Source organism: Bison bison, unplaced genomic scaffold, assembly GCF_000754665.1.
Source record: "Bison bison bison isolate TAMUID 2011002044 unplaced genomic scaffold, Bison_UMD1.0 scf7180017864525, whole genome shotgun sequence".
Classification (NCBI taxonomy): Eukaryota; Metazoa; Chordata; class Mammalia; order Artiodactyla; family Bovidae; genus Bison; species Bison bison.
The window spans coordinates 109365-134679 of NW_011495076.1; the positions used below are offsets into that span (position 1 = coordinate 109365).

The 25315-nt window shown below is 33.2% G+C and overlaps 1 protein-coding gene across 1 annotated transcript in view; it reads left to right on the forward strand.

Moving 5' to 3' along the window:
• Positions 1-25315, forward strand: part of BBS9 (Bardet-Biedl syndrome 9) — a gene marked incomplete at its 5' end in the record, with an annotated part of 354880 nt that overhangs the window by 83416 nt on the left and 246149 nt on the right. Inside the window, 5 exons of the mRNA XM_010831226.1 lie at positions 3281-3383; positions 5090-5194; positions 7305-7319; positions 12518-12658; positions 22237-22332. Of these exons, the coding sequence (XP_010829528.1) occupies positions 3281-3383; positions 5090-5194; positions 7305-7319; positions 12518-12658; positions 22237-22332 (460 nt within the window). The remainder of the gene's footprint in view (positions 1-3280; positions 3384-5089; positions 5195-7304; positions 7320-12517; positions 12659-22236; positions 22333-25315) is intronic.

The following is a 25315-nucleotide window of genomic DNA, read 5'->3' on the forward strand; positions in this document are numbered from 1 at the left end:
ACGGAACTGAACTGACAGTCCAGTATGTAGGTTTTAGTTGCTCAGTCATGATACCTTAGACTGTAGCCTTTTTGCGACACCATTAACTGTAGCCTTCCAGGCTCCTCTGTCCATGGAGTTCTCTAGGCAAGAATACTGGAGTGGGTAGCCATTCCCTTCTCCAAGGGATCTTCCTGATGCAGGGATGGTACCTGGGTCTCCTGCATTGCAGTCAGATTGTTTACTATCTGAGCCACCAGGGAAGGATTATTATTAATAAAATATTTAAATTGTATTCTATTTATTTAAAGGAATAGCCATTAGAAAGAATGTTGTCTGCAGTACTTGCATAGTTCTTCCTGTAATTACCATTAGGGTTTTACTAAAAAGGTATTATGAATTTTATAATAAATTTGTTCTCCTAGTAAACATGTTTTCTGCTGTACTTTACTAACTCTATAGTGTGCTTGTGTGAATGAATGACATGCCCTGTGCGGACCAAGTGTGGAGCCCTGCTCTGCGGTTCCAGGGTGACCTCATATACAGCTTATGACAGAAACCTGTCGGGTGTTTATACCGACCTGGCAATGCCAAGAGGCACCCAACGTCTCCTTCGGGGACTGACCAGAAATGGGCAAAATGTGTGGACCAAACTCTCCTTTCTCAGTCAAATTTTCCGGTCTCTTTGACCATTTCATAACTTCATGGGAATTAGAGGTACTAACCTAATCTGTTGGATCATAGACTTTCAAGGGACTTGTGATCTACGCTGTTACTGTGTACTGTTACGCAGATTTCCCCCCATACTCAGGGCTCATAAAGTGAAAATCTGAGGGTTCATCGTTCATTTGGTGTATTTATTGTATTTATTTTCATCAATTATTGTCCTTTAAAATTTTTACTTTGCAAGTCAAAAATTTTATGTTTATTTTTAAATGGTACAGAATATACACATCAGATAAAATTAATACATTTACTTGAATCTAATTGTATATGTATAGTGTTTGTAGGCCAGTTATACTTGTATATTATTTTTGTATCTGCAATTTGTATATATATGTGTGTGTGTATATGTATATAATTAAGGTATAGTTGATACATGCCTTTTACCTAAGAGAAAATTAAAAATGTCTTTTCTTAAAAATTAAGTATGCCCTTGTTTGTGCCCAGTCACTAAATCATGTCTAGCTGTTTTGTGACCCCCTGGACTGTGCCTGCCAGGATCCTCTGTCCATGGGATTTCCCAGGCAAGAATACTGGAGTGGGTTGCCATTTTCTTCTCCAGGGGATCCTTCCAACCTAGTGATCGAACCCAGGTCGCCTGGATTGGTAGGCAAATCTTTATCACTGAGCCACCAGGGAAGCCATGCCCTTGCATTATGCTAATTAGTAGTGAAATGAATCTGTCTTGTATACTATAGAGGCAAGACTGAATTGTTCCAAGGCAAAAAAGCCGTGTAGGAGAGAGCTTCTCAATTCTGGTTGTACATAGGTCTTACCTGGGGAACTGTTAAGAAAAATACCAATGCCCAGGTCTGCCCCCTGAGATTGTGACTTAATTGGTCTAGCAACGCTACCCGGCTAGTGACTGTAATAAATCTGGCTTACCATGTGGATAAACTTATCCAAAGGAGATGATTCAAAGAGGCTGGGATTTTTAGGATACAAATCCAAAGACAGAATGTTCCCAATGGAAGCCAGATCTTTAAGCTTTTTCTTTGAATCCGTTAGCACTGTGGCCCAGCAAAGATCTTTGGTCCTGATGAATTCTGCTAATGTTTCTCTTAAGGAGGAGTGAGAGAAGTTCTGGCCTTCTCAACCCATACTCACCCTATTTCTGAGGCAGTCTATTACCCCAGAATTCTTATCTATTAATTGTAATTGGAATGGGAGGGTTTTCTTAGCATCATCAACCAAGAGCACCAGTTTGGAAATACAGCCAGCTTAGAAATGTAGTCAATTAGTCAATATTGTCATTCTTTAATGTTTTCTAGAGTAGTTATGTCAGCTATTTTTGCTGCTAAGCCATCAAAGAAAATGTAGTATTTAAACTACATATGTATTTAAACTAGTAAATAGCTACCTAGTAAGGAAATCTTTAGAGAGCAATTAACTTCTGAAAAAGGTGATACACTGATACTAGATAAAATTAATAATTCATGATGCCACATCTGTAAAGAAGAATTAACACATACAATATTTTATGATGTAATTATTCACCAGATATGAGGGAAGATTTTTTGGGTCTGCTATTGATAGAACATTTTTAATAGTTTTATTCAGTTATAATTCACATGCTATGCAATTATAGGTCCATAGGGTCACAACGAGTCATACACGACTGAAGTGACTTAGCATGCATGCATGCACAGAATCATCACCACAATTTAATTTTTGAACATTTTTGTCCCCCCCAGTAAAAACCCCGTATTACTTAGCTGTTGCTTTCTTTTCTCTCCACACCCCCACCTTCAATCCTACTACCATCCCCAAGGAACTGCTAATCTGTTTTCTGTCTCTGTAGATTTGCCCTCTCTGGATATTTCGTATAAATTGCATCAAATAATAATGTGGTCTTTTTGTGACTGGCTTCTTTCATTTAACATATTAATAATGTAATATACCCATGTTGTAGCATGTATCAGTACTGTATTAGTTTTATTACTGAATAATATTTCATTGCATGGATATTCCATATTTTGTTTGTCACTTCATCAGTTTATGGACACTTGGGTTGTTTCTAATTTTGGTTGTTGTGAATAATACTGCGAATACATGTGTACAAGATTTTGGGTGGACATTTGTTTTATTTCTCTTAATACGGAATTATGAGGTTAAGTGATAAATTTATGTTTAATTTTAAAAGAAACTATCAGACTTTTTTCTTGATTAGCTATACCATTTTACATTTCCATCAGCAATTTATGCAGGTTCTTGTTTCTCCACATTCTTGGTAACACCTGTTTTTACCTTTTTGATTATAGCATTTTAGTGGATGTACAGTAGTATTCCAGTGTGGTTTTACTTTGTATTTCATACAGCGATTTTGAGCATTCTTTCATATGCTTGTTGGCTATTTGTATATCTTCTTGAGAAAAAGTCTGTTCGATTCCTTTGCCCAGTTTCTAACTGGGTAGAACTTTTTAATCTACTACTTACGTTACACATTATGTTTTGTGATAGCTCATTTTTTTCTTAGATGGCATTTCTCTAATTATTTGTTATTTTTAAAGTAGTTGTAGTATTCTATCAATTTGGAAAAAATGTAATTTTCTGTTAATAGCAATTTTTGTTTTCTCAGGTCACACTAAAGAATCGAGTGGCATTGCAGAAGATCAAATTATCAATCTATGTGCAACCACCTTTAGTACTAACTGGTGATCAGTTCACCTTTGAATTTATGGGTAAGTGTTTTCTTTTGGCTGAAAGTCTATCATGGTGTGAGGTTTTTTTAATTAATTTTTTTATTAGTAGATGTATTTCATGGCTATATTTCTTATCTGAATATATCAGGTATTTTCCTGAAATCAATGTGTTGTTTTGCTTATATTTCCTCTCTAAACATCAGTCATGGACATTCAATGAATGGCTGTTGAACCATAGTAATTACAGATTTTCAAGCAATTTTCTTAACTAAATGGACCTGCAATTGTACTTAATTACTATATTTTGGAAGAATTTTTTAATGGTGCTTCTCTAGTGAGCTATTTGTTGAGTCACTAGAAAGAATATTTATTGGCTTTGGAGTGTGGCCTGAATTTGAATTTTGGCTCTGACACTCAAGGGCTTCCCTTGTTGCTCAGCTGGTAAAGAATCCTGTCTGCAATGTGGGAGACCTGGGTTTGATCCCTGGATGCAGAAGATCCCCTGGAGAAGGGAAAGGCTACCCACTCCAATATTCTGGTCTAGAGAATTCCATGGACTATATAGTCCATAGGGTCGTGAACAGTCGGACACGACTGAGTGACTTTCACTTTCACTTTCTAACACTCACTCAGTGTAACCGTGGGCAAACTGCTTTGGTAATTAGATGGAACCTCAGTTTTTGTTTTTTTATTTTTTAATCTTCAGAAAGGGGATAATGGTATCTGTCTTGCAGAACTATTTTAATTTGAATTTAATCAGAAAATTGATTAGATTTAATTAGAAAATGAATCTGTGTATGATATTGTAATAATGCTTAAAATAGTAGACAGTAATAAATGACAACTCTGTAAGATTTATTTGTATAGAGTCTGTCTTACCACTTACATCCAAGTTGTCATTAGTTCTGATAAAATGACTTCTGAATTGTCTTTCAGCTCTTTTTCTGTTTTTCTTTATGCCACTGTTTAGATGGGAACCCTATGCTTTACCCATAAAAATCAAGACCATCTTTTTTTTTTTCTTTATATAACTAACCTTTACCTGAGTGCTTGGCAGATAGTGGAAACTCAATAAGTACTCATTGAATCAGTGAATGAGTGGTTAGTGGTTGAGGTAAACTTGTAGGTGGCATCTTTATCTGCAAAATTTTCACAGTACTTCCAAGTTGTCTTTCTAAAACATTCTGGATAATTAATGTTTTCCAGTTGAAAACTTTTTATAGCTCTCTAATACATGTTGGAGGTCAAGTACATGAATATGGAAGGCTATGTACAATCTGCTAAGTTGCTACAGTTTTAGTTACATGCATATCCAGTTCCCCCTTTCATTTTCTCCTGCAGTCTGTGTTCTAGCCATGATAAAGCACTATTTCCCACTCCCAAATTCTCTTTCCCTTTGTGTACCTTTTTTTTTGTTCATCCTGCCTGTTTGTCTGAGTAAAGAGAGGCAGTGGTGTGGAATGGTGGATGCCCTTGTTCTGGAGTCAATTCCTACCTCTGTCTTAACTATATGACCTTGGGCAAGCTTTTTAGTCTCTGTCACCATTTTCCTCATGCACCAAAAATGGGGATAATAATAGTGACCACCATGTAGGGTTGTTGTGAGGATTAAATGAATTAATCTATGTAAGTGTTATGTAAAATGCTTAAGACAGTAGCTGGCATGCAGTGTATATCTAATTTCAGTTGTTGTTAATAATAATTGCCTAAAATTATGTAACATATTATTTTTACATTACTTATAGCACCAGAGATGACTAGAACTGTAGGCTTTTCTGTTTATCTCAAAGGAAGTTATTCACCACCTGAATTGGAAGGAAATGCTGTTGTTTCTTATTCCAGACCAACAGGTAAACATATAGTTCACATATTTATAAGCCTAATAATCACTTTTTTTAAATTATTGGAGTTGTGGGTTAAATGTTTAAGTGTTTAAGGTGGGAAAACACATTGTAAATATTATTAAAAGAAAAAATATTATTACATAGTGTTAAATAAAAAATATCTGTCCAAGTTACTTTCATGTGTTATGAATAATTAGTGATAAGTCTATTCAGCTGATTTCTATATGTAATGTTTGATTATATCTTTCAATTAATAGTGAATATTATGTTTTTTATTCTCACTAGAAGAATTTATCTAGTCAGACTTCACATATTTGAGCTAAACAGAAAAGCCTAGTCTGAATTAGTAAAAATCACCATATAGGTTACTCTAATATTAAGGCAGTCTTTAGAGTTTCAGACACTGCTTTAGTGATTAAATAAAACTCTTTAGTATCTTACATGTTAAAATACTTAAGAACAGGATCTGTATTATTTCAAGAAACTAATAGATCAAAAAGTTCTCTTTAGACCAGTAGAGATCCAGTTGTTGTAAATTTCAAGTTGGATTCAATTTTACAGTTTATTTGTGTTTTTGTATAGTGAATTTTTCATAGTAACAGTTTGACAATTAGTTGGTTGATAAATTATAGTCATTGCTTTTTTAAAAAAGTTTAAATGTAGTATAACATTCAGCAATGTTGCATTTGTGCTTTTAAGCATTTCTGTACAGTTGTCTTAGTTTAAAAAGCCTTAGAGATGCCATATTCATATTTTTTCTATTGATATCCACTTTGGTTACTTAGCAATATTTTTATGTAATTGTCACCCTACCTACTGTGCTAATGAGGCACCTTGGCAATGTTTTTAAAATTGTAGTTCTTATTTTGTCTCAGTGAATTTTCTGGTTTTTGCATTGACAACTCTATACTTGGAGGTGTTTTTTTTTTAATAACTTTAGTACATGTTTTCAAAATCTGTTTCATCTTTGTAAATAATTTTTAAATTATAAAAAATCATTTTTAGCCAAAAGTGACCACTTTAACCTTTTACCTATATTTTCAAAATATGAGGTAGTGTAAATATTTTATGTTTAAGCAGCTTTGAGAAAGCTGGCTTCAGAAAGAAATACAAGACTTCGGTAAGGAATCAAGAAATGATGGACATTTTAGTTGGATATTTCTGAAAAGAACATTGAAATGTTCAGTGAGTTGTGAAATAAAAAATAGGACATGTTGGCTAAAATCTCTAGATAATTTATCATTAATTGGACATCTCATTATACTTATTATCTTTATAATACTGTAAAGCTTATTATACTTTTTATCTTTGTTACTCCTTGAAAATATAGTTGTAGAAATTGTTGATGCCTTAATTCAACTAATTATTTCATTTATCTTTAAGGAAAAGTAGTTGAAAATAAATTTAAAATAAATAAATGGAATACCTAGCAAGTAGACAAAAGCTTAAAACTACGCTATAAAGTTATTAAATCGTTTGGTGAGCTTATGGTTGCACATACCATTTTTAGCTATTATGCTTTTGTATAGATGGAATTTGAAAGAGTATAACTTATTACTAAAACAAAGAGCATAGATAATAATTGGCTGAAAGCTAATTAGAAATTAAAGTAAAAACAAGTCTATAAAAGTAAAAGAATACCAAGACAAGCTGGGAAAAAAGACATTGTTCCATAATAATATCTACTAATTAAAGTTATAATATAAGCAAGGCTAACTGGAAATATTAATTATATGTATTTGCCTTTAGCTCATTTTCTTCCCCCAAAATTCATGTAATGCTCTTGATGTTATTTACATATTGAATATGGTTTGTTTTTGGTTAGATCATATATCTTTACCTCTTTTTGCCACATTTATACTAGAATAACACTCTTTCATGGACTTGTGAGAGTGGAAGAACAAATATATTATTAGATTCCAGCTATTCATAGTATATTCTTCAACTGTGAATTGGCTTATATTTATTGGAGGGCCATTTATGTCATTTGTATGAATCTTTAAAGTTTTCATTTATATTTTAAGCAGATGAGCATTAAATTTGTGCTGTAATTTTATGACATAATTTGTTGTATTCTTTCTCCCCTATCCCTTTTTGCATTGCCTCTGATGGATAGAGCGAAATCCTGATGGTAAGTGAAAAGATAATTTAGAACAAAATGAATTTCAGAAGTGAAATTTGATTAGTAATTGAATTGTGGTATTATCCTTTGAATGAATTCTTTTTATGGACTGCTGTTTGGACTCTAGCAACCTCTTTAGGGTGATTCAGTGCCTTAATTTGGCTATGGAGAAGACAATAGATGTTTCCGTAATAGATACTTGTCATTCATTATTAGTTGTTTCAGAGTCATGAGAAACAATGAAACTTCATGACTTTTTGAACAAAACCTAAGCTGTCATTGACTACTTATGTCTGTAAGTTACTCGTGATTTGCCTGTATGCTCTGTTATCTTAGTTTACTTAAAAAGAGTAAGGAAAACAATTCTGAATTCTAAATTGTCTGATTCTGTATACCCCCAAAGATTCACCTCTTTCTCTGATCAGAATGCCATGTGTACTCAGTCTGTGGGCCTATTCCTTGTTTTGTTTAGAATTTGTAGGGAAATATTATCAAGAATCTGACCCCTTGAACTTGCCTGGGTCAGTGTTGTCACTTTTTGTCTTCTCCAAATCCTTTGTTTATGACTTTGCTATAATACTTATCATAATATGAATTTCTTTGTTCCTTAGGTCTCCCTAGTAGATTTCTGAGCTCTTTGAGAGCAGGGTTCAAGTCCCTGAATTGTGCAGTATTCTGATTATATGGGAGGCACTCTAAAAGTATCTTCTACTTTGATTATTTTTCTTTCTAGACACAGACTTAATGGGATGGTATGTCTTGGTTTATTAGTCATTTTAAGATTAATATTTGATAATATTAATTGGTAATATTAGATAAATAAAATACTTAATGGCCTTGCTGCTGCTGCTGCTGCTAAGTCGCTTCAGTCATGTCCGACTCTGTGTGACCCCATAGACAGCAGCCCAGCAGGCTCCTCTGTCCATGGGATTCTCCAGGCAAGAATACTGGAATGGGGTGCCATTTCCTTCTCCAATGCATGAAAGTGAAAAGTGAAAGTGAAGTCGCGCAGTCGTGTCCGACCTTCGTGACCCCATGGACTGCAGCCTACTAGGCTCCTCTGTCCATGGGATTTTCCAGGCAGGAGTACTGGAGTGGGGTGCCATGGCCTTAATTACTCATGTAGTTGTGGTGGTACCAACAACCTGAATTGCATAGTGTCTGGAAGATGAAAATATATTTATATGAGAAATATTTTAACAGAAATAAGCTTTTAGCTTACATAAAGTGTACTTGTCAAATTAGAGTTTCGGTTATTAAAAATATTAATAATGAATATTTACATTTTACTTTGCAAGATTGCATGTAACTGATAAGATTTTGCAATAACTTTTAGAAAATTCTGTATTATTATTTAAATTATTTGTTTTGAGTTAAAAAAATCTGTAAAGGTTATTATTGAAAGTAATTTATTCCCTTTTGCTAGAAATTCAGATCAAACTATGAGAAAAAAATCACAATATATGGAAATTTTAGTATTTCAGTGCAAAGCTAAAGGCAGTTTGAATAATCTCTTATGCTATATTTAAAATTTTTAATTAAGCTTCAGGAGTAGAGTTGAAATATTCAGCTTCACCTAGTATGCAAAAAAATAATATGTTGCCACTTAGATCTTACTTATACACAAAACTTCACATTTCAAAGACTGTTCCATTTTATTGACCTGATCTGTTCAGACTGTATTGCAGATAAGCAGTCCTGCTTTTACATGTGGAAAAAGAGAAGCAAATGAGGTTTTATGTTGTCCCATAAGAGTTAGTCTCCATTATTTCTGCATTAGAGTTACATGACATGGGCAGTGTAAAACATGACTGCAGATGGAGCACAGTACGTAGCCAGACATAACAGGAAGGGATCAAGGAAGTTCTGGCTACCAGACTTTGCTACTGCTTCGGGCCCCTTGTTTTCAATACGAAATGACTCTAGCAGGCCCCTGGAAAGAGTTCTAAAGGCATTATATAGATGTGTAATATATAGTTATTCTACTCTGGTATATAAGTTCTTTTTCCTTTTTTTTTAAAGCACATTTTGGCTTCCCTCTTGACAGTGATACTGGTCTCTTGAGTGTGCCAGGGGTAATTAGAATTCTCTTTCTGGAAAAACTGTTCTGTCAGGAGTGATTTTGATGTGAATTTTGTCTGTAAGTGTTAAATAATTTTGTGATTAATCGCACCATAGTAATTGTGACTGTCCATTTCCTCTAGTAAGCTAGCAGGGGAAGTGTTTGAAGGAGAGGTGATTATATTTGTTAAAAAACTGTAGAACAAAGTCAGTCTGATGACTGAGTAGGCCAATATTTGCGTATTACAAATGACCAAATTTTCTTCTCTCTCAGCATTATACTCAGAGAGTTGAATAAGCCAAATAGCCTATTTTGGCAACAAAATATTGCTGATGGTAGACAATTAGGGCAAGTTAGGCTCTTTCAGTACTTTGGCCACCTCATGCGAAGAGTTGACTCATTGGAAAAGACTCTGATGCTGGGAGGGATTGGGGGCAGGAGGAGAAGGGGACGACAGAGGATGAGATGGCTGGATGGCGATCACTGACTCGATGGACGTGAGTCTGAGTGAACTCCGGGAGTTGGTGATGGACAGGGAAGCCTGGCGTGCCGCGATTCATGGGGTCGCAAAGAGTCGGACACGACTGAGCGACTGAACTGAACTGAGGCTCTTTCAGCTAAGCGGAAAGCTACCCTACTAGCAACTTTGGAAAGTCTTCAAATACATATAATTTTTTTCTTTCCTTATTATAGATACACATATGCATACCCTCACACATACCTCTACACATCTCCGGCTTCAGGTTTAGGTACAATTATAGCCTGAAGATTAATTGGTAGGCTATTTTACATTTCAAGTTTCTTAAGAAAATGTAAACCTCAGTAGAAATGTGCCTCTGATAAACCCCATGTTTAAATACTAGACATTATATTTTGAAATGTTTAGGTTTTAATTTGATGGGAAGTATTCTAAAATACTGGCTTTGTAATTTTTATTTTTAAAGATTTGGTTTCCTTAAACTTATTTCTAAAGGATTTCATATTTTTTTTCTTCCCTAATGGTAAAACTTCTCAAGCTGCCATCATTTAAAAAATAGCCATAATCATTTTATTAAGTATGTGTCATCATTTTTCAAAATAATGTTTTCCAAATGTCCTATGAAACAGGTTTACAATTCTTGGAGAGAAAAGAAATTCTGGAGAGGTTCTACAAATCTTAGCAACTGCTGACCATTGCCCTAGTGTGTGATATTGTCATTAACTGACTTAACTGAACTGTGAATTGAGTTACAATGTATTACCCTTTTTGGGTTTATTAGTGCTTGCAATCCATTTGTTTCAATTTCTGAAAACATGTATATACCACTAGATTTTTTAGCTCTGGGTTCTTGGAGATTTAGGGCAATAATCTTCAAATATATATAAGTAATGTAAAGCTAGCGTTGATCATGATTAATTTTGTTTTACCACAAATTCAGTCAGTACCTGGTCCAAGTGAAGCTGAGCCACAGTTTTAGCAGTATAATTTTAAAAGAGTGTTTACAGCTAAATTTTATTTGAACAATTAGCTCAGACTTGGTTGAAAGTACATAGATGATGGCTTCTCTTTGTGCATGTACAGAATTGTCAGAGATGAAGTGTGTTTTTTCCCCGTTATTCTATTCATTTAAAATGAAGGAAATGGAAATAGGCTTCAGTTTCCTGGTTCTTTCCAGATTGCATCTATTAATTGAGCCTGTAATTTATATATTGTAGAGGAAGCATATTAGTAGGTATATTTTCATAATTTGGGGATGTATGGAATATATGAAGTTGGAAAGAATAATACTTTGTGATATTTTTTTATGGTGATATTGATAGTTGTGGTTTGAGCAGTAGCTTAGATCATGTTACCATAATATTTTGAGTCAAAACATTTCATCACTGTTAAGTACAAATACATATGCCTCTAAAACCTCACAAAATGTCAGGAAATAATACCCTGGGACTTTTCTGAAGAGACACCAGTTATAATTTGCATCTAGGATTCCAGGAGAAGTGAATTTAACATCTGTTGGTTATGAGCAAAAAATGAGCTATGTAAAATTTGATGGATAATAGATTATATTGAAGAGAATGACAAATATGCTCCACATGCTCTGAAAAAGTATTTAATTGACCTCATATATCAGTATGTTTGCCATTTTTGATGATATCTCACTGTCCTTGTGAATAAGTAGTACTGAAAAGCATACTCCCAGCTTGGTTGTAGAATAAACCACTCAACTCCAATTGGCATTAACAGAATGTATTGCTAATTCTAGGAATCCTACCTTGGGATCATGTCTCCAAAATTTCCTTCTTCTGCTTTCCTATTTTTAAGCTGAGCCTAGTTTGCTTTGGTTTCAGTTTCATTTTTTATAAAAATATTAAAAGGAATGGCTTTTAAAACTTTAAATTCTTATATAAAAATCTTCATTGTTATTTATTCATGAAATTGCCTATTTCAATATGCCTCTATACTTTCTGAAAAAATTTGAGAATTGAGTGACTGTGTAAACCTTTCAGAATACTGTTTAAAAGTGATATGTAAAGTTAAATGAATTGGGAAAAATTTATTTGTATGAAAGTAATATTCTTAATTTGATATGTAAAATGACATGAAGTTTATTAGAACTTCAGTAGGACAAATTCTGCTTTCATGCTCATAATTTATTGCAAATTGTTAATTGTACTTTGAATATTTAGTAAATAAAAAAGCTAAAGATTAAAAGATTGGGGAGATAGAGAAATGATTAGATATGGTCATACAGAGTATTCCTGATATAAACTTCATATTCTTTGCTCATTTTAGCTGATAGTCTTGGATTAGGACTAGAGCTTTGACAGTCTTAAAGACAGTTTAGTAATTGAATATAACTGCATATAATGTTTTATATAACATTCAACTGTGAATTTTTAAAAATGATATTATTATTAAAGGCAGAGCTTACACTTATGCTCCTTTTTAAGACTTTATTTTTGCCTTGTACCTTTGGATAATAATGTAAATACATAAATTATGATAATGCTTTCCAGTTATTTCAGTTGTGCTAGATGAAATGGTCAGGTAGCAAACATTTAAACTAAGATATGTTGCTACCATGTAGTACAATTAGGGAAGTAATACAGTTTTTTTCTTATTTGTCAAATTTATGAGTATATATTTCTCTCTTTTTAATTTCAGGCATTCCTCGAGTTAGCCAATGTAAGTTTAGACTTCCCCTGAAATTAGTCTGCTTACCAGGCCAGCCTTCAAAAACTGCAAGCCACAAACTAACTATTGATACCAACAAATCTCCAGTCAGCCTTCTCAGTCTCTTTCCAGGTAGGACTTTTGAAGTAACATGCCTGTAACATCAGAAATGTTAAGAATTTAGAATGGAATCCTTCATCAACAGGTAATGATAGGGTAATTATCAGATAATTGTTAAGTCAGAATATAAAAATACCTCAAGGGTTTTTTCCTCTTGTTTGCTTGTTCAAAGGCGAATGGGTTATATCAACAAGGTAATAAAGTGTACCTTTTAAGTTTGATTAGAATTATTATAATCATTATTTTGCTTCAGAATACAGAAATGAAAACATCAAATGTTTCTTTTTAGACCGTGGGATTTTTTGGCTTGGAATGTAAATATTTATTATTCATCTTTACTGTAGGTTTTTGAATATATCCTTTTCTAAGCATATAAATATTTATTATTCATCTTCATTGTAGGTTTTTAGAGATGTACCTTTTAAAAGTATATTCTTATGCCTCTGAAAAGTAATCTCTTAAGTAGGTGTTTGTGATTCCGCTGTCTTCAGCAGTTGAAAGGGACAGTGTTCATTCTCTGCCTCTGATGTTTTAGAAGGGGTTTCATGTATAAAGCTTGAATATCACAGTGAACATTTGGGGTAATTTGGGAATCTGTGACTTTCTCCAGGTGTTGGTTTTTCTTTTTTGAGTAAGTTAGAAAAGAGAGAAACACTGATTGGATCAAACATCTGTAGTTGCCAGGGTTTCTAATGTGTCATATCTATTAACTTTCTCGGTGATGAGGTGGAATTAAAAAAATATCTGGGAATTAAATCAACCCTTTTAAATCCATCATTAAAATTCAGCACTGTTGACTGTAAGATGCATCTTCACCCTTGCATTAGTGGATAGGATTTAGAATACAAAGTATTTCCCACAAGGTTTAGAAATTTATGGTAAGTCAACTTTTGTGTTATTAACTACTTAAAGTGATTAACATTTACTTTTCATTAATTTGAAGTCTTTTTAAAAAGCTTTATTTATATATAACTCTATGAAAATCTCCAAGATGCTCTTTATTACACTTAATCTATTCTTTAGTTCAAATGAATTTGAGTGAATGAGCATGTGTGTGTGTGCTTGTGTGTCTGTAGTTAACGAGTAGTTTTGTGCCTTTTGGTTTCTTATTCCCTTCCCTTCTCTCTCTCCTAGTCAATTTTCTTGTAACAAATTTGGATTATAAAAAGGGAAGAGTCACTGCTTTTGTAGCATCTTATACAAACATACTAGTTCCTTGGTCTCCTATCCTGACAATATAAATTGTATATGCTGCATGCTAAATTTATTAATATCTTTGAAAAATGTTTAAGACTGGCTTCTGAGTGGTCAATCTTTACTGTAGATGGCTGAAACCAATAGAGATTAAATAAGAATGCATGCTTTTGACCAGAGAAGGAATCTCTGTAAGCTCTGGTTGGGTAGAAGTACTAAGGAAAGCTTAAATAACTCATTCATTTCTGTCCTGATTCTGGACTTAGTTGTTTTGATGTATCGTAGGTTCATCAGCATATATTTGCATTTTATTCATTTTAACAATGGGACTCAATGACAAATTTTTAAAAATTTCCCCTAAGATTCAGTTTATGAATACAGTGTGTTCTCTTTTGAATTTCCAGATTTGTATTCATATTAAACATACTGGAATCCTGTAATTATTTAACATAAATACTCTTGCTACTTTTTTACTTTATATAATATATTCATTCTTGCTATATGTGACTTTTATATGTTAATATTAAAGTTGCTATTGCAAATTTATTTTCTAATGGAAATAAATGAATGCTCTTCATAGAGAAGGAATAAAACAACTTTTAGTCTACATCTCTTCCTATTTGTTTATTTCAGTACTTTTTTGTATATTTAAAATAGCTTTAATTTTTCTGGTTACAAAAGATTTCTGAAATTTAGCAATGGATAACCAAGAAGAAAAAAACAAAAGTTACTGATAATTCTACAACCCAGCAGTTTCTACTTATATTTCATTACATTTCCCTACTCTTTTAAAAAATATTTTCTCTAAGCATTTCATCCCACCAAAGAATATTACTTTGCATATTGTTATGAAATACCTTTCTATGTAATTAGATTTTTATTTTATGATTTTTAATAATTATATGCTAGTCTATCATAAATCTGTCTGTAAAATCATTTGCCCAGCATTATAGTTTTCAACATTTATGTTGTTTTCAGTTTATTAATACTATAAATATATTACATCAGTGATTCTCTTAATTTATTATTATTTCTTTGATGAATATCTAAAAGCAGAATTACAGAGTCCAACAAAGGGTGATATTTTTAAAGCTTTTGAAACAAATGTGAAATTGACTTTCTGAAGGGCCATACTAGTTAACTTTATCAACAGTGTTTGAATGGAGGTATCTAGGGCCCCAAATCCTGGCTAGTAGAGAATATTCTAATTATAAAAAAACCTTTAATATGCTTAATGGCTATACAGAAAATATTTACATACATACATATATATAAATAATTGGGTGATTTTGGCTAAATGTGATTTAAGCAAGATAATATAAATTTCTTGATCTCGATTAAAGAGGTCCAGAAGTGGGTATGAAAGCTGGTCTGATGGTTTGTGAATATTATCAAAGACCCAGTTTTGTTTTCTCTTTGAAATGTGCATTCTCTAGTATGTTGGCTTCTTCCATGGCAATAAGATAGCTGCTTTGGATTTGTTGTTCAGTTGCTAAGTCACGTCCAATTCTTTGCAACCTCATGGATTGCAGCAAGTCAGGCTTCCCTGTCCTTCATTATCTCCTGGAGTTTTTCAAATTCATGTCCATTGAGTCAGTGATGCTATCTAACTATCTCAACCTCTGCTGCTCTTGTCTTCAATCTTTCCCAGCATCAGGGTCTTTTCCAGTGAGTTGGCTCTTCGGATCAGGTGGGCAAAGTGTTGGAGCTTAGCTTCAGCATCAGTCTTTCCAATGAATGTTCAAGGTTGATTTCCTTTAGGATTGACTGGTTTGATCTCTTTGCTGTCCAGGGGACTCTCAAGAGTCCTCTCTAGCATCACAATTCAAAAGCATCAATTTTTAGGTGCTCAACCTTTCTTTATGGTCCATCTCTCAAAGTGGCAACTCACTCCAGTACTCTTGCTGGAAAATCCCACGGATGGAGGAGTGTGGTAGGCTACAGTCCATGGGGCTACAAAGAGTCGGACATGACTGAGTGACTTCACTTCCACTTTCACTCACATCCGTACATGCCAACTGGGAAAACCATAGCTTTGACTATACCAACCTTTGTTGGCAAAGTGATGTCTTTCCTTTTTAATATGCTGTCTAGGTTTGTCATAACTTTCCTTCCAGGGAGCAAGTGTCTTTTAATTTCATGGCTGCAGTAACTTTCCACAGTGATTTTGGAGCCCAAGAAAATCAAATCTGTCACTGCTTCCACTTTTTCGCCTTCTATCTGCCATGAAGCGATGGGACTGGATGCCATGATCTTAGTTTTTTGAATGCTGAGTTTTAAGTCAGCTTTTTCACTCTTTTCACTCTCATCAAGAGGCTCTGTTTTCTCTCCTCACTTTCTGCCATTAGAGTGCTTTAGCTTAAGTCATCTAACGACAAGGCAGGAAGTAGAGGAAAGAGATGACTATGGTAATAACTTTTATCAGAAAGGCATGTTTCCATAAAGTTCGTAGGAGATTTCTACTTATGGCTTAGTAGCCATAATATTGTCACATGGTCTCTTCTACAGTAAAGGGAGCTGAGAACTAATGTAGATGGGCTAAGAAAAAGGAGTTGGGAATAGATGTTAAGTTAGCTGACATTCAGTGTACGTCATGATACCAGAAATTTTACAGAAAAATTTTACTTAAATGTTATACCAAATAGCATGCTATTGTAGTAGTCTTTTATGGTACTCAAATATATGGCTATCTTTGTGAATAAATTTGTATTTTAATATCAACGTAATATTCTTTTGTTTCCCTGGTGGTTCAGATGGTAAAGAATCTGCCTGCAATGCAGGTGACGTGGGTTCAATCCCTGAGTTGAGAAGATCCCCTGGAGAAGGGCAGGGCAAACTACTCCAGGATTCTTGCCTGGAGAATTCCATGGACAGAGGAGCCTGGTGGGCTACAGTCTATAGGGTCACATAGAGTCAGGAACGACTGAGCATCTTTCACTTTCTGTTGTTTGGAGGTACCATGTACATAGCTTTTTTGTACTTCTCTGTTTTTCTTTGGAGGAATTTTTTGAGGATAAATGGCTGAGTTAAAGGATATGCACTTTTGAAAACTGTATTCAAATACCAAAGTTACTTCCAGAATAATTATATGAAGTCACACACTCAACATCGGGGTTTGTACTGAGTAGCAGCTGGATTTAAATCTTAAAATTTTTGACATGGGTATGTGAAAAGTGGCATCTCTTTTTAAAATTTGCATTTCTAAATTATTTGTTAGCATAGAAATTTTGTAATTTTTATTAATTACTTGTACTCTTTTAACATATGAAGTTTTTTAGGTTGTAAAATTTATTTTAAAGTTTCATTTCATTTTTTTTTTTAGTTTCAAATTTTCATATTGTGCTTAAAATGATCTTTATTTTAAGATTATAAAATATTTGCTTATCTTTCTTCTGGTACATTTTAATACCTTCTTTAATTCACAAACAGTTTCAGTGTATTTTTTTTCTTTTATAAAAAACAACTTTATTAGAGTGTAACTTATGTACATGTACACATTGGTAAGTTTTGGTGTTTACGTATACCTTTGAAACCATCCCTACAATCATGATGCTGAAAGTATCCATCACCCCAAAAAGTTTCTTTGTTCTGCTTTGTTAGCCTTTCCCCTCCATCCCCAGGCAACACTTGTTTTCTTTCTGTCACTATAGATAAGTTTGTATTTTCTAAAATTTTGTAAAATGGAAATGCTCAGTATGTACTCTTTTTTGGTCTCCCTTATCAGATTATGTGATTTGCAAATATTTCCTCCCAGTCTGTGGTGTATATTTTCATTCTTTTAACAATGTCTTTGGAAGAGCAGAAATTCTTAATTTTGCTAAAGCCCAACCTATCAGTTTTTTTTCTTTTATGGATCATGATTTTAATGTTATATCTAAAAAATTTTTGCCCAACTCAAGGTTACAAATTTTTTCTCATATGTTTTTTCTACAAGTTTTCTAGTTTCATGTTTTGCATTTAGGGATATTATTTATTTTGAGTTGATATGTGTGTATGGTGTGAGATAGGGATAAAATTCCTGTTTTTGCATGTAAATATCTAATGTGCCAGTACTACTTTTGAAAAGCCTATCGTCTTGCACTGAATAGTCTTTGAAAAGTTGTTGAAAATCCTCTGACTATACATCGTAAGACTATATAAATAATTGGAATGTATATATATATTTCTGCTCATTTTGTTCCATTTATCTATCTTTGTCCATCATTATTTCTATATACCAAATAGTGTCTCGGGGCTTCATAGGTGGCGCTATGTAGGAGATGTAAGAGACTAGTCCTAGTTCAATCCCTGGGTCAGGAAGATCCCCTGGAAGAGGGCAGGGCAACCCACTCCAATATTCTTGCCTGGAGAATCTCATGGATGGAGGATCCTGGTAGGCTACAGTCCATAGGGCCACAAAAAGTTGGACACAACTGAAGCAACTTAGCACACATAAAATAGTGTCTTAATTACTATTTGTAAGTCTAGAAATCAGGTAATGTAATTTATCCAACTTAATTTTTTTTCCAAAGTTGTCTTTGAAACTTTGATCAGTTACATTTTCACATGAATCTTAGAATCAGCTTATCAATTAAAAAAATGCCTCGGGATTTTGCTTAGAATTGGAATTGCCTTAATTCTTTAGATCAGTTTGGAGAGAAACAATATCTGAACAATATTGAACATGGTAAAATTTGGTCCACTTATCCTAGTTTCTTAAGATGAAAATAGAGACCTTCAGTTATTTAGGGCTTATTTTATATTTCTCACTAAGAGTTTTTGTTTTCAATGTACCTATCTTACAAATCTTAAGCAGATTTATCCTTAAGTATTTAATATATTTTTATGCATTTGCAAATTGTATTTTATTTCAATTTCAAATTGTTCCTTCCTAGTACATAGAAATGCAGTTGGTTTTTGTATATTGATCTTGTATCATGCTACACTGTTAAACCATTTATTGTTTTGTTAAACCTTTTTTTTAAAACAAAGATTCAATCAGATTTTCTCTATAGAGGATCATGTCATCTGCAAGTGAAAACACTTTTATTCTTGCTTTCCAATCTGGAGATTCAGTTTACTGTTTGCTTGCCTTTTTTTTTTTTTTAACCTGGGCTAGAACCTCTGGGATGATGTTGAATAGAAATTGTGAGAGCAAACATTTGGTCTTTAAGCATTAAATATGTTCTATTAATAGCTGTAAATATTTTGTAGTTCTCCTTTACCAGCTTAAGCCCCCTTGTGGCTCAGACGGTAAAGAGTCTGCCTGCAATGCAGGAGACCCGGGTTCGATCCCTGGGTTGGGAAGATCCCCTGGAGAAGGAAATGGCAATCCACTCCAGTAATCTTGCCTGGAAAATCCCATGGATAGAGGAGCCTGGCAGGTACAGTCCATGGGGTCGCAAAGAGTTGGACATGACTGAGTGACTTCATGTTCACTTTTTACCAGCTTGGGGAAGTTCTCTTTTATACCAGGGTTGCTGTGAGTTTCATCAGGAATAGATATTTAAGTTTTTCAATGCTTTTTTGATATCATTTGAAATATTTTATGTCATTTTTTTCTTTAGTCTGTTAATAGGTGGATTACATTGATTAATTTTTGAATAGTAGCCCAACTGTGCATTCTTGAGATAAGCCACATTTGATCATGATGTAGTTTTCTTTCAATAGGCTGTTGGATTAATTTGTTAAACTTTAGTTTATAATTTTTACATTTGTATTTATAAAGGATATTGATATGTAATTTTGCTTCCTTATGAGTTATTAATGTGGAGTTAATGGAATGAATTGGGAAATATTTACCTCTCTTCAATTTTTTTTTGAAAAGTGTGCTGAATTGGTTTTATTTATTGCTTAAATATTTGGAAGAATTCACCAGGGAAGTTTTCCAGACCTAGAGTTTTGTGTATGGGAAAGCTTTTAAATTACAAATTCAGTTCCTTCAAAAGATATAGGACTGTTCATGTTACTTATTTTTTATTGAGTATACTTTGCTGGTTTCTTTCTTTCAGAAAATATGTGCATTTCATCTGAGTTGTTGAATTTATTGGCATAAGGTTGTTGATAACATTTTCTTATCCTTTTAACATTTGTAGAATCTGGAGTGAAGACAACTCACTCATTACTCATACTGGTAATTTGTGTTTTTTCTCTTTTTTTTTCTCCTGATCTGTTGACTAGAGGTGTATCGATTTTATCTCTTTCTGAAAAACCAGCTTTTGGTTTCATTTATTTCATACTTTTATTTTTTGTTTTCTGTTCTTTTTAATTTCTCTGATTTTCTTCTGCTTGCTTTGGGTTTAATTTTTTTTTTTTCTAGTTCTTTAAGGTGAAAGCAGAGACCATTCTTTTTAATGTAGTTGGTTAATGCTATAAAATTTCTTCTAACTATTGCTTTAGCTGCATCCTACAATTATCAAATATTATATTTTTAATTTTCATTCTATATAAAATACTTTAAAATTTCTCCTTTTGTTTCTTTTTTTGACCCTGGGGTTATTTAGAAGTATGGTCTATAGTTTTGAAACTTTTGGGGATTTTCCATAGAACTTTTGTTATTCATTTGGAATTCAACTTCACTGTGGTAGGAGAACATACTTTGTATGACTTGAATTCTTTTAAATTCATTGAGACTTATTTAGCGCCCCCAAACTAGGACAGTTTTTGTGAATATTCTACGAGCATTTGAAAATAATGGTTTTCTGCTATTGTAGGGTGGGATCTTATGAAATGTCAGTTAAGACAAGTTTTCTGATAGTGTTTTTAATCTTCTATATCCTTACTGATTTTCGGTTTACATGTGTCAATTATTTAGAGTAGAGTATTGAAGTCTTCAATTACAATTTGTTTATTTCTCTCTCTCTCTCTTTTTTTTTTTGCATATCTGAAATTTTTGCTTCATATATTTTAAAGTTCTGTTTTAGACACATAAAAGTTTAGGATTATAATGTTGTCTTGATTATTATGAAATAACCTCTGTCTTTGTTAATATTCTTTGCTCTAAAATCTACTTTTATAATGTGAATATAGCTATTCCAACTTTCTTTTGCCTAGGGTTACAATGGTATATATATATTCCCTCTTTCACCTTTAAGTTGTTTACATCTTTATGTTTAAAGTGGACTTCTTATAGGTAGCATATAATTGAGTCTTGGCTTTTTTAAATGCAATCCGATATTATCTGTCTTTTAATTGGGGTGTTTAGACCATTTATTTTTAATGTGATTATTGAGATCATTGGTTTTAAATGGATTAGTATTCTGTTGCATACTCAAAGAGGACTCTGCAGATTTCTGGAGTTTTTTCGCTGTAGTGCTAATCCTCTCTCTGTCTTGAGAACTTCTGCCACTTTGGCCTTTCCAGGTTTTCAACTCTTATCACCTCAACTCAGAAAGAACGCTGTGTTGCTCTTGGGCTCCCCTTCCGCGTGTTGCGGCTTGGAAATTTTCTCTAGGTGGTAAACCGGGGCAAACATAGGACTCGTTTTGTTTCTTGTTTGTCAGAGATGACTGTTGTTCATTTGCTAATTTCTAATGTCTTGAAAAATGGTTTGGTTATTTTATACCCATTTTTCAATTGTTTGTGATGGGAGGGTAAATTTGGCCCCAGTTTTCCAGGACTGATCATTTTGGCCACAGTACTTCATGAATGGTGGTATATACTTTCAGCAGTGGGTAAATAATATGTTTGTCTCTTTTTTGTGTGATTGTAATAGCTACTGATAGTCAATACCCAGATCCATTCATTCACTGGAAGTTGAAAAATGATGGCTTTCAGGCTTTCTTCAATTTTTTAGCTGGTGTATTTACATACAAAGAATGTTTCCCTTATTTACCATTGCTTATGTGGTACAGTTCAATAGGGTCATTAGGGTAAGTACTTGATTCCTTGCCTTTGTTAGTGATTTTTAAAATGCTCAGTTGATTCTCTAGAATTCTTCAGTAGTGAGCATTTGGCTTTTCTCTTTTGTTTTTAGTGTAAATATCAACACATGCTTTTAAATATATTTGATGTGTTTTACTCCATTGCAATTATTATCTTTTTTGATACTCAAATATTTTCATCTCTGGCCAGTGGTAGTCTCTTTAAGATGGCTCTTACGTCCTTTTCATATAGCTCTCTAGTCACTGATAGCTTTTTTCTGGTGTGACAGATATTCTAGGTTCATCTTGTGCATTTCCTGCCTCAGACCTAGAATGAACAAGTAGAAGAAAGGAAATGAAATGATTTTAGCATGTTCTTATGAGGCAGAAATTTTAACAATTGGAAGCAACTGTGGAAGTTAATATAGTCCACACACGGACTTCAGACTCCACTAGTGCCGTAAAAAGTACTCATCATCAACTAAGCTTCCTATTTTAAATATTAAGTGTTTGCCTTGTGTCTCTGTAAGGTGATGTTTTTTCTTTTCTTTGTAGGCTTTGCCAAGCAGTCAGAAGATGATCAGGTGAATGTAATGGGTTTTCGCTTCTTAGGAGGGTCCCAAGTTACACTTCTTGCTTCCAAAACCTCTCGTAAGTAAAGCCATGATATATTGCTTTTGAAAACTTCTATTAAGAACACTACATTACAGATCATTGCCACATCAAGGATTTCTATAAGAGTGATGTTAGATATTGAAAACTAAGAGCCATTATATTAGTCATGAAGATAGGGTCCTGTTTTATTAGAGATACATAACTTTGGTTTTGGGGATGAGGAGGGTTTGAGAGAGGAATTTAAAGAACTGAAAAATGTTTCTGAGATAGGTGTATGGTAAACTAGATTGTAGGAGTTACTAGAAATTGGAGTTAAATTTTATGTGTGTACATATTCTTATAGCCTCCTTTTGGACATTGGCAAAGATGAAAGTGAATAACTTTTGTTGAGATTAATCTCAATAGAATGAAAAGTGCTAATTGTATAATCAAGTTTGAATTTCAGATAAATATTTGCTTTATTGATTTGTTTGCTTCATATGAGAATAATTGTTGAAACTACTCAATGTACAACTGATTTCTGTGTATGTAGATAATGAAGCTACTAAGCGCACTGGGTTTTATACCCTTTCTTGGAAATAAATTATTAAGAGAGGAAGTTTTCAACAAATTTTAGGTACACTAAGGATATCGGGGAAATGGATACATATATATATATATATATTCATTCATTCATATATATATAAAGTCTGGCTGAGTACACTCCAGTTTGTCTGCCATTTGTACAATGAATTTTCACTTTCTACTTTATGCATTTGCAGTTTTAATTTTATTTTTTTTTATAATTAGAAAATATAGTAAAATGAGGATATACTGTTTTTGAAAAATAAAGATGTCAACAGCAGGAACATATACACATTCTTATTTTAGAAACTATAATGATGTCTCTGTCATAGCACCTTCTGGAATGTGTAGGTTGGTGACTAGTGAAATAGACTTGGAAACAACTAAAAATGAAAGAATAAGACACACAAATCAAAGACAGTTCTGAGAAGAATGAGAGAATGCTATACTTTTCATGGTCTTTTTTGTGATTGGTTATGATTGTCGTCTTCTTTACATTGGCATCAATTTGTTTTGATTAGTTTTAGTCTTCAGTTAGATAATGGAATCATTTTCTTACATTTCTTTTGATTAAACTGTTCTCTTTGGTTAAACTAAAAAAGCTGTTGCCAACATTTCTTTGGGAAATTGTACACATCTGTTTGATTCCAGTTGATGATGCTGTATGATGAATCTGCAACTGAGACTATTTTAAAAAGGCATATTCTTTGTGCAAATGGGGATATTTATATCCTAATGCATTGTATTTATTCCTTTTCAGATGAAATAACTCTTAGAACATTGTTTTTGCTTATAATTACTTTATCATTACCTAAATTTCACCAAATGTCCATGTCTATAATTGATTTATTCATGTTTTCTTAATATATGACTATGAATGCCTTGACAAAGCCACAGTGTGGGCAGACAGACTACATAATGGAATTGGACTATTTAAATAAAGAACCAAATGAACTGCAAACTGAAACCTGAAGAGTAGCCATTACAATTCTCTGATGGTTTTTTTGGCTTCAGTGATGCCCAGAATTCTACCTAGAGAAAGCCCTTGGGAGATGAAAGGTGAAAGATATGAAGAAAGTACAATTTTCTGGGGTTGAGGCAGATGTTGGTGCTCCGTACTGCTCTGTAAGAGTGTTCATCCCCAAAGAAGGAATGAAGTAATTTGTATCCAATATGTGTTTGACATTTTTCTTTTTTATGAAAGGCATGCAGTCTTTCATCTCAAAATCTGGATGGATAGAAAAACTCAACAAATGGAGAGAACTTAGTATTTTTTCTCTATCAATCAGTCAAATGCTACATGTATCATATATAGTTGTCACTAGATCTTGGATAGTATTTTATGTGCATTTTAAAACCTGCTTGATAATCAGCTGATCTTGAAGTGTACTCTGTGGTAATTTTAGTTTAATTTGGCATAGATCAGCCAGAGCAGACAAGCACATGCAACTCATTGTCTCAGGTATGCAGCCGCATTCTCTGTGGAGCTGAATAGGTTTTTTACTTCAGAAAGTAAAGATTCAATGTAATTAGAGTTTATTGTATGAATTCTGAAAAATAAACTGCAAAGCTTTAAAGATAAAAATATTTAGGAAGAATACAGTAGCGAAACTGAAAATGATTTCCACAGACCTAAATTGAAAATAACACTGGTAATGGATATGTACATTACCTTGAAGATAGTAATAGCTTTACACGTATGCATGAGTCCAAATTCATCAAATTGTAAATATCAAACGTGTATTTTTTATATATCAATGATACTTCTATAAAGTTGTTAAAAATAACAAATGGGTCACATTTTATGAGAAATATTTTTATAATCAGAATTATAAAATATTTCCACGTGGAAGTCAGTTATTTAGACTGATTCAGTACAGTGATATTTCAGAAGAAATATGCTGTTGTCTATAATTATATATTCCTGCCATGCCACTTTCTTAAGATCAAGATGCACACTGTTATTTATTACTTCCCACAGCAAACACTACCACCTTACTCTCTCTCTTCCTTCCTGTTCCTTTTGTCTCGATGCTTTTCTTGATCTTTCTTATGTATCTACTTTTATCTTTTTCTTTACTATATCTATTTGTACGTTGCCTTGTTCCACTTGTTTCTTAAAGTGTTTAAAATATGTTTTAAAATTACTGAAGATTGAAGAATAAGACTAACATACAATTGATATGATACTAGCAGCTTAGAAATAAAAGGAAAGCATTTTAGTTCCAATTTTCAGAATGCTCTAAAGATCAAATCGAATCAGTTGTTTAGGAGATGCATAGCCTGATACTGAGTCCAGGATGAAATTTCTCTTCTGAATATCACAAAAATAGCTTCTTCAATAATGTCTCTATAGCTTATTTTTGTAGTTATAACTGTTATGTAATTATACTTTGAATAACAAATTTCATAGAGCTTTAAAAATAATGATAAAACTCAGCTTACTAAATGTAAT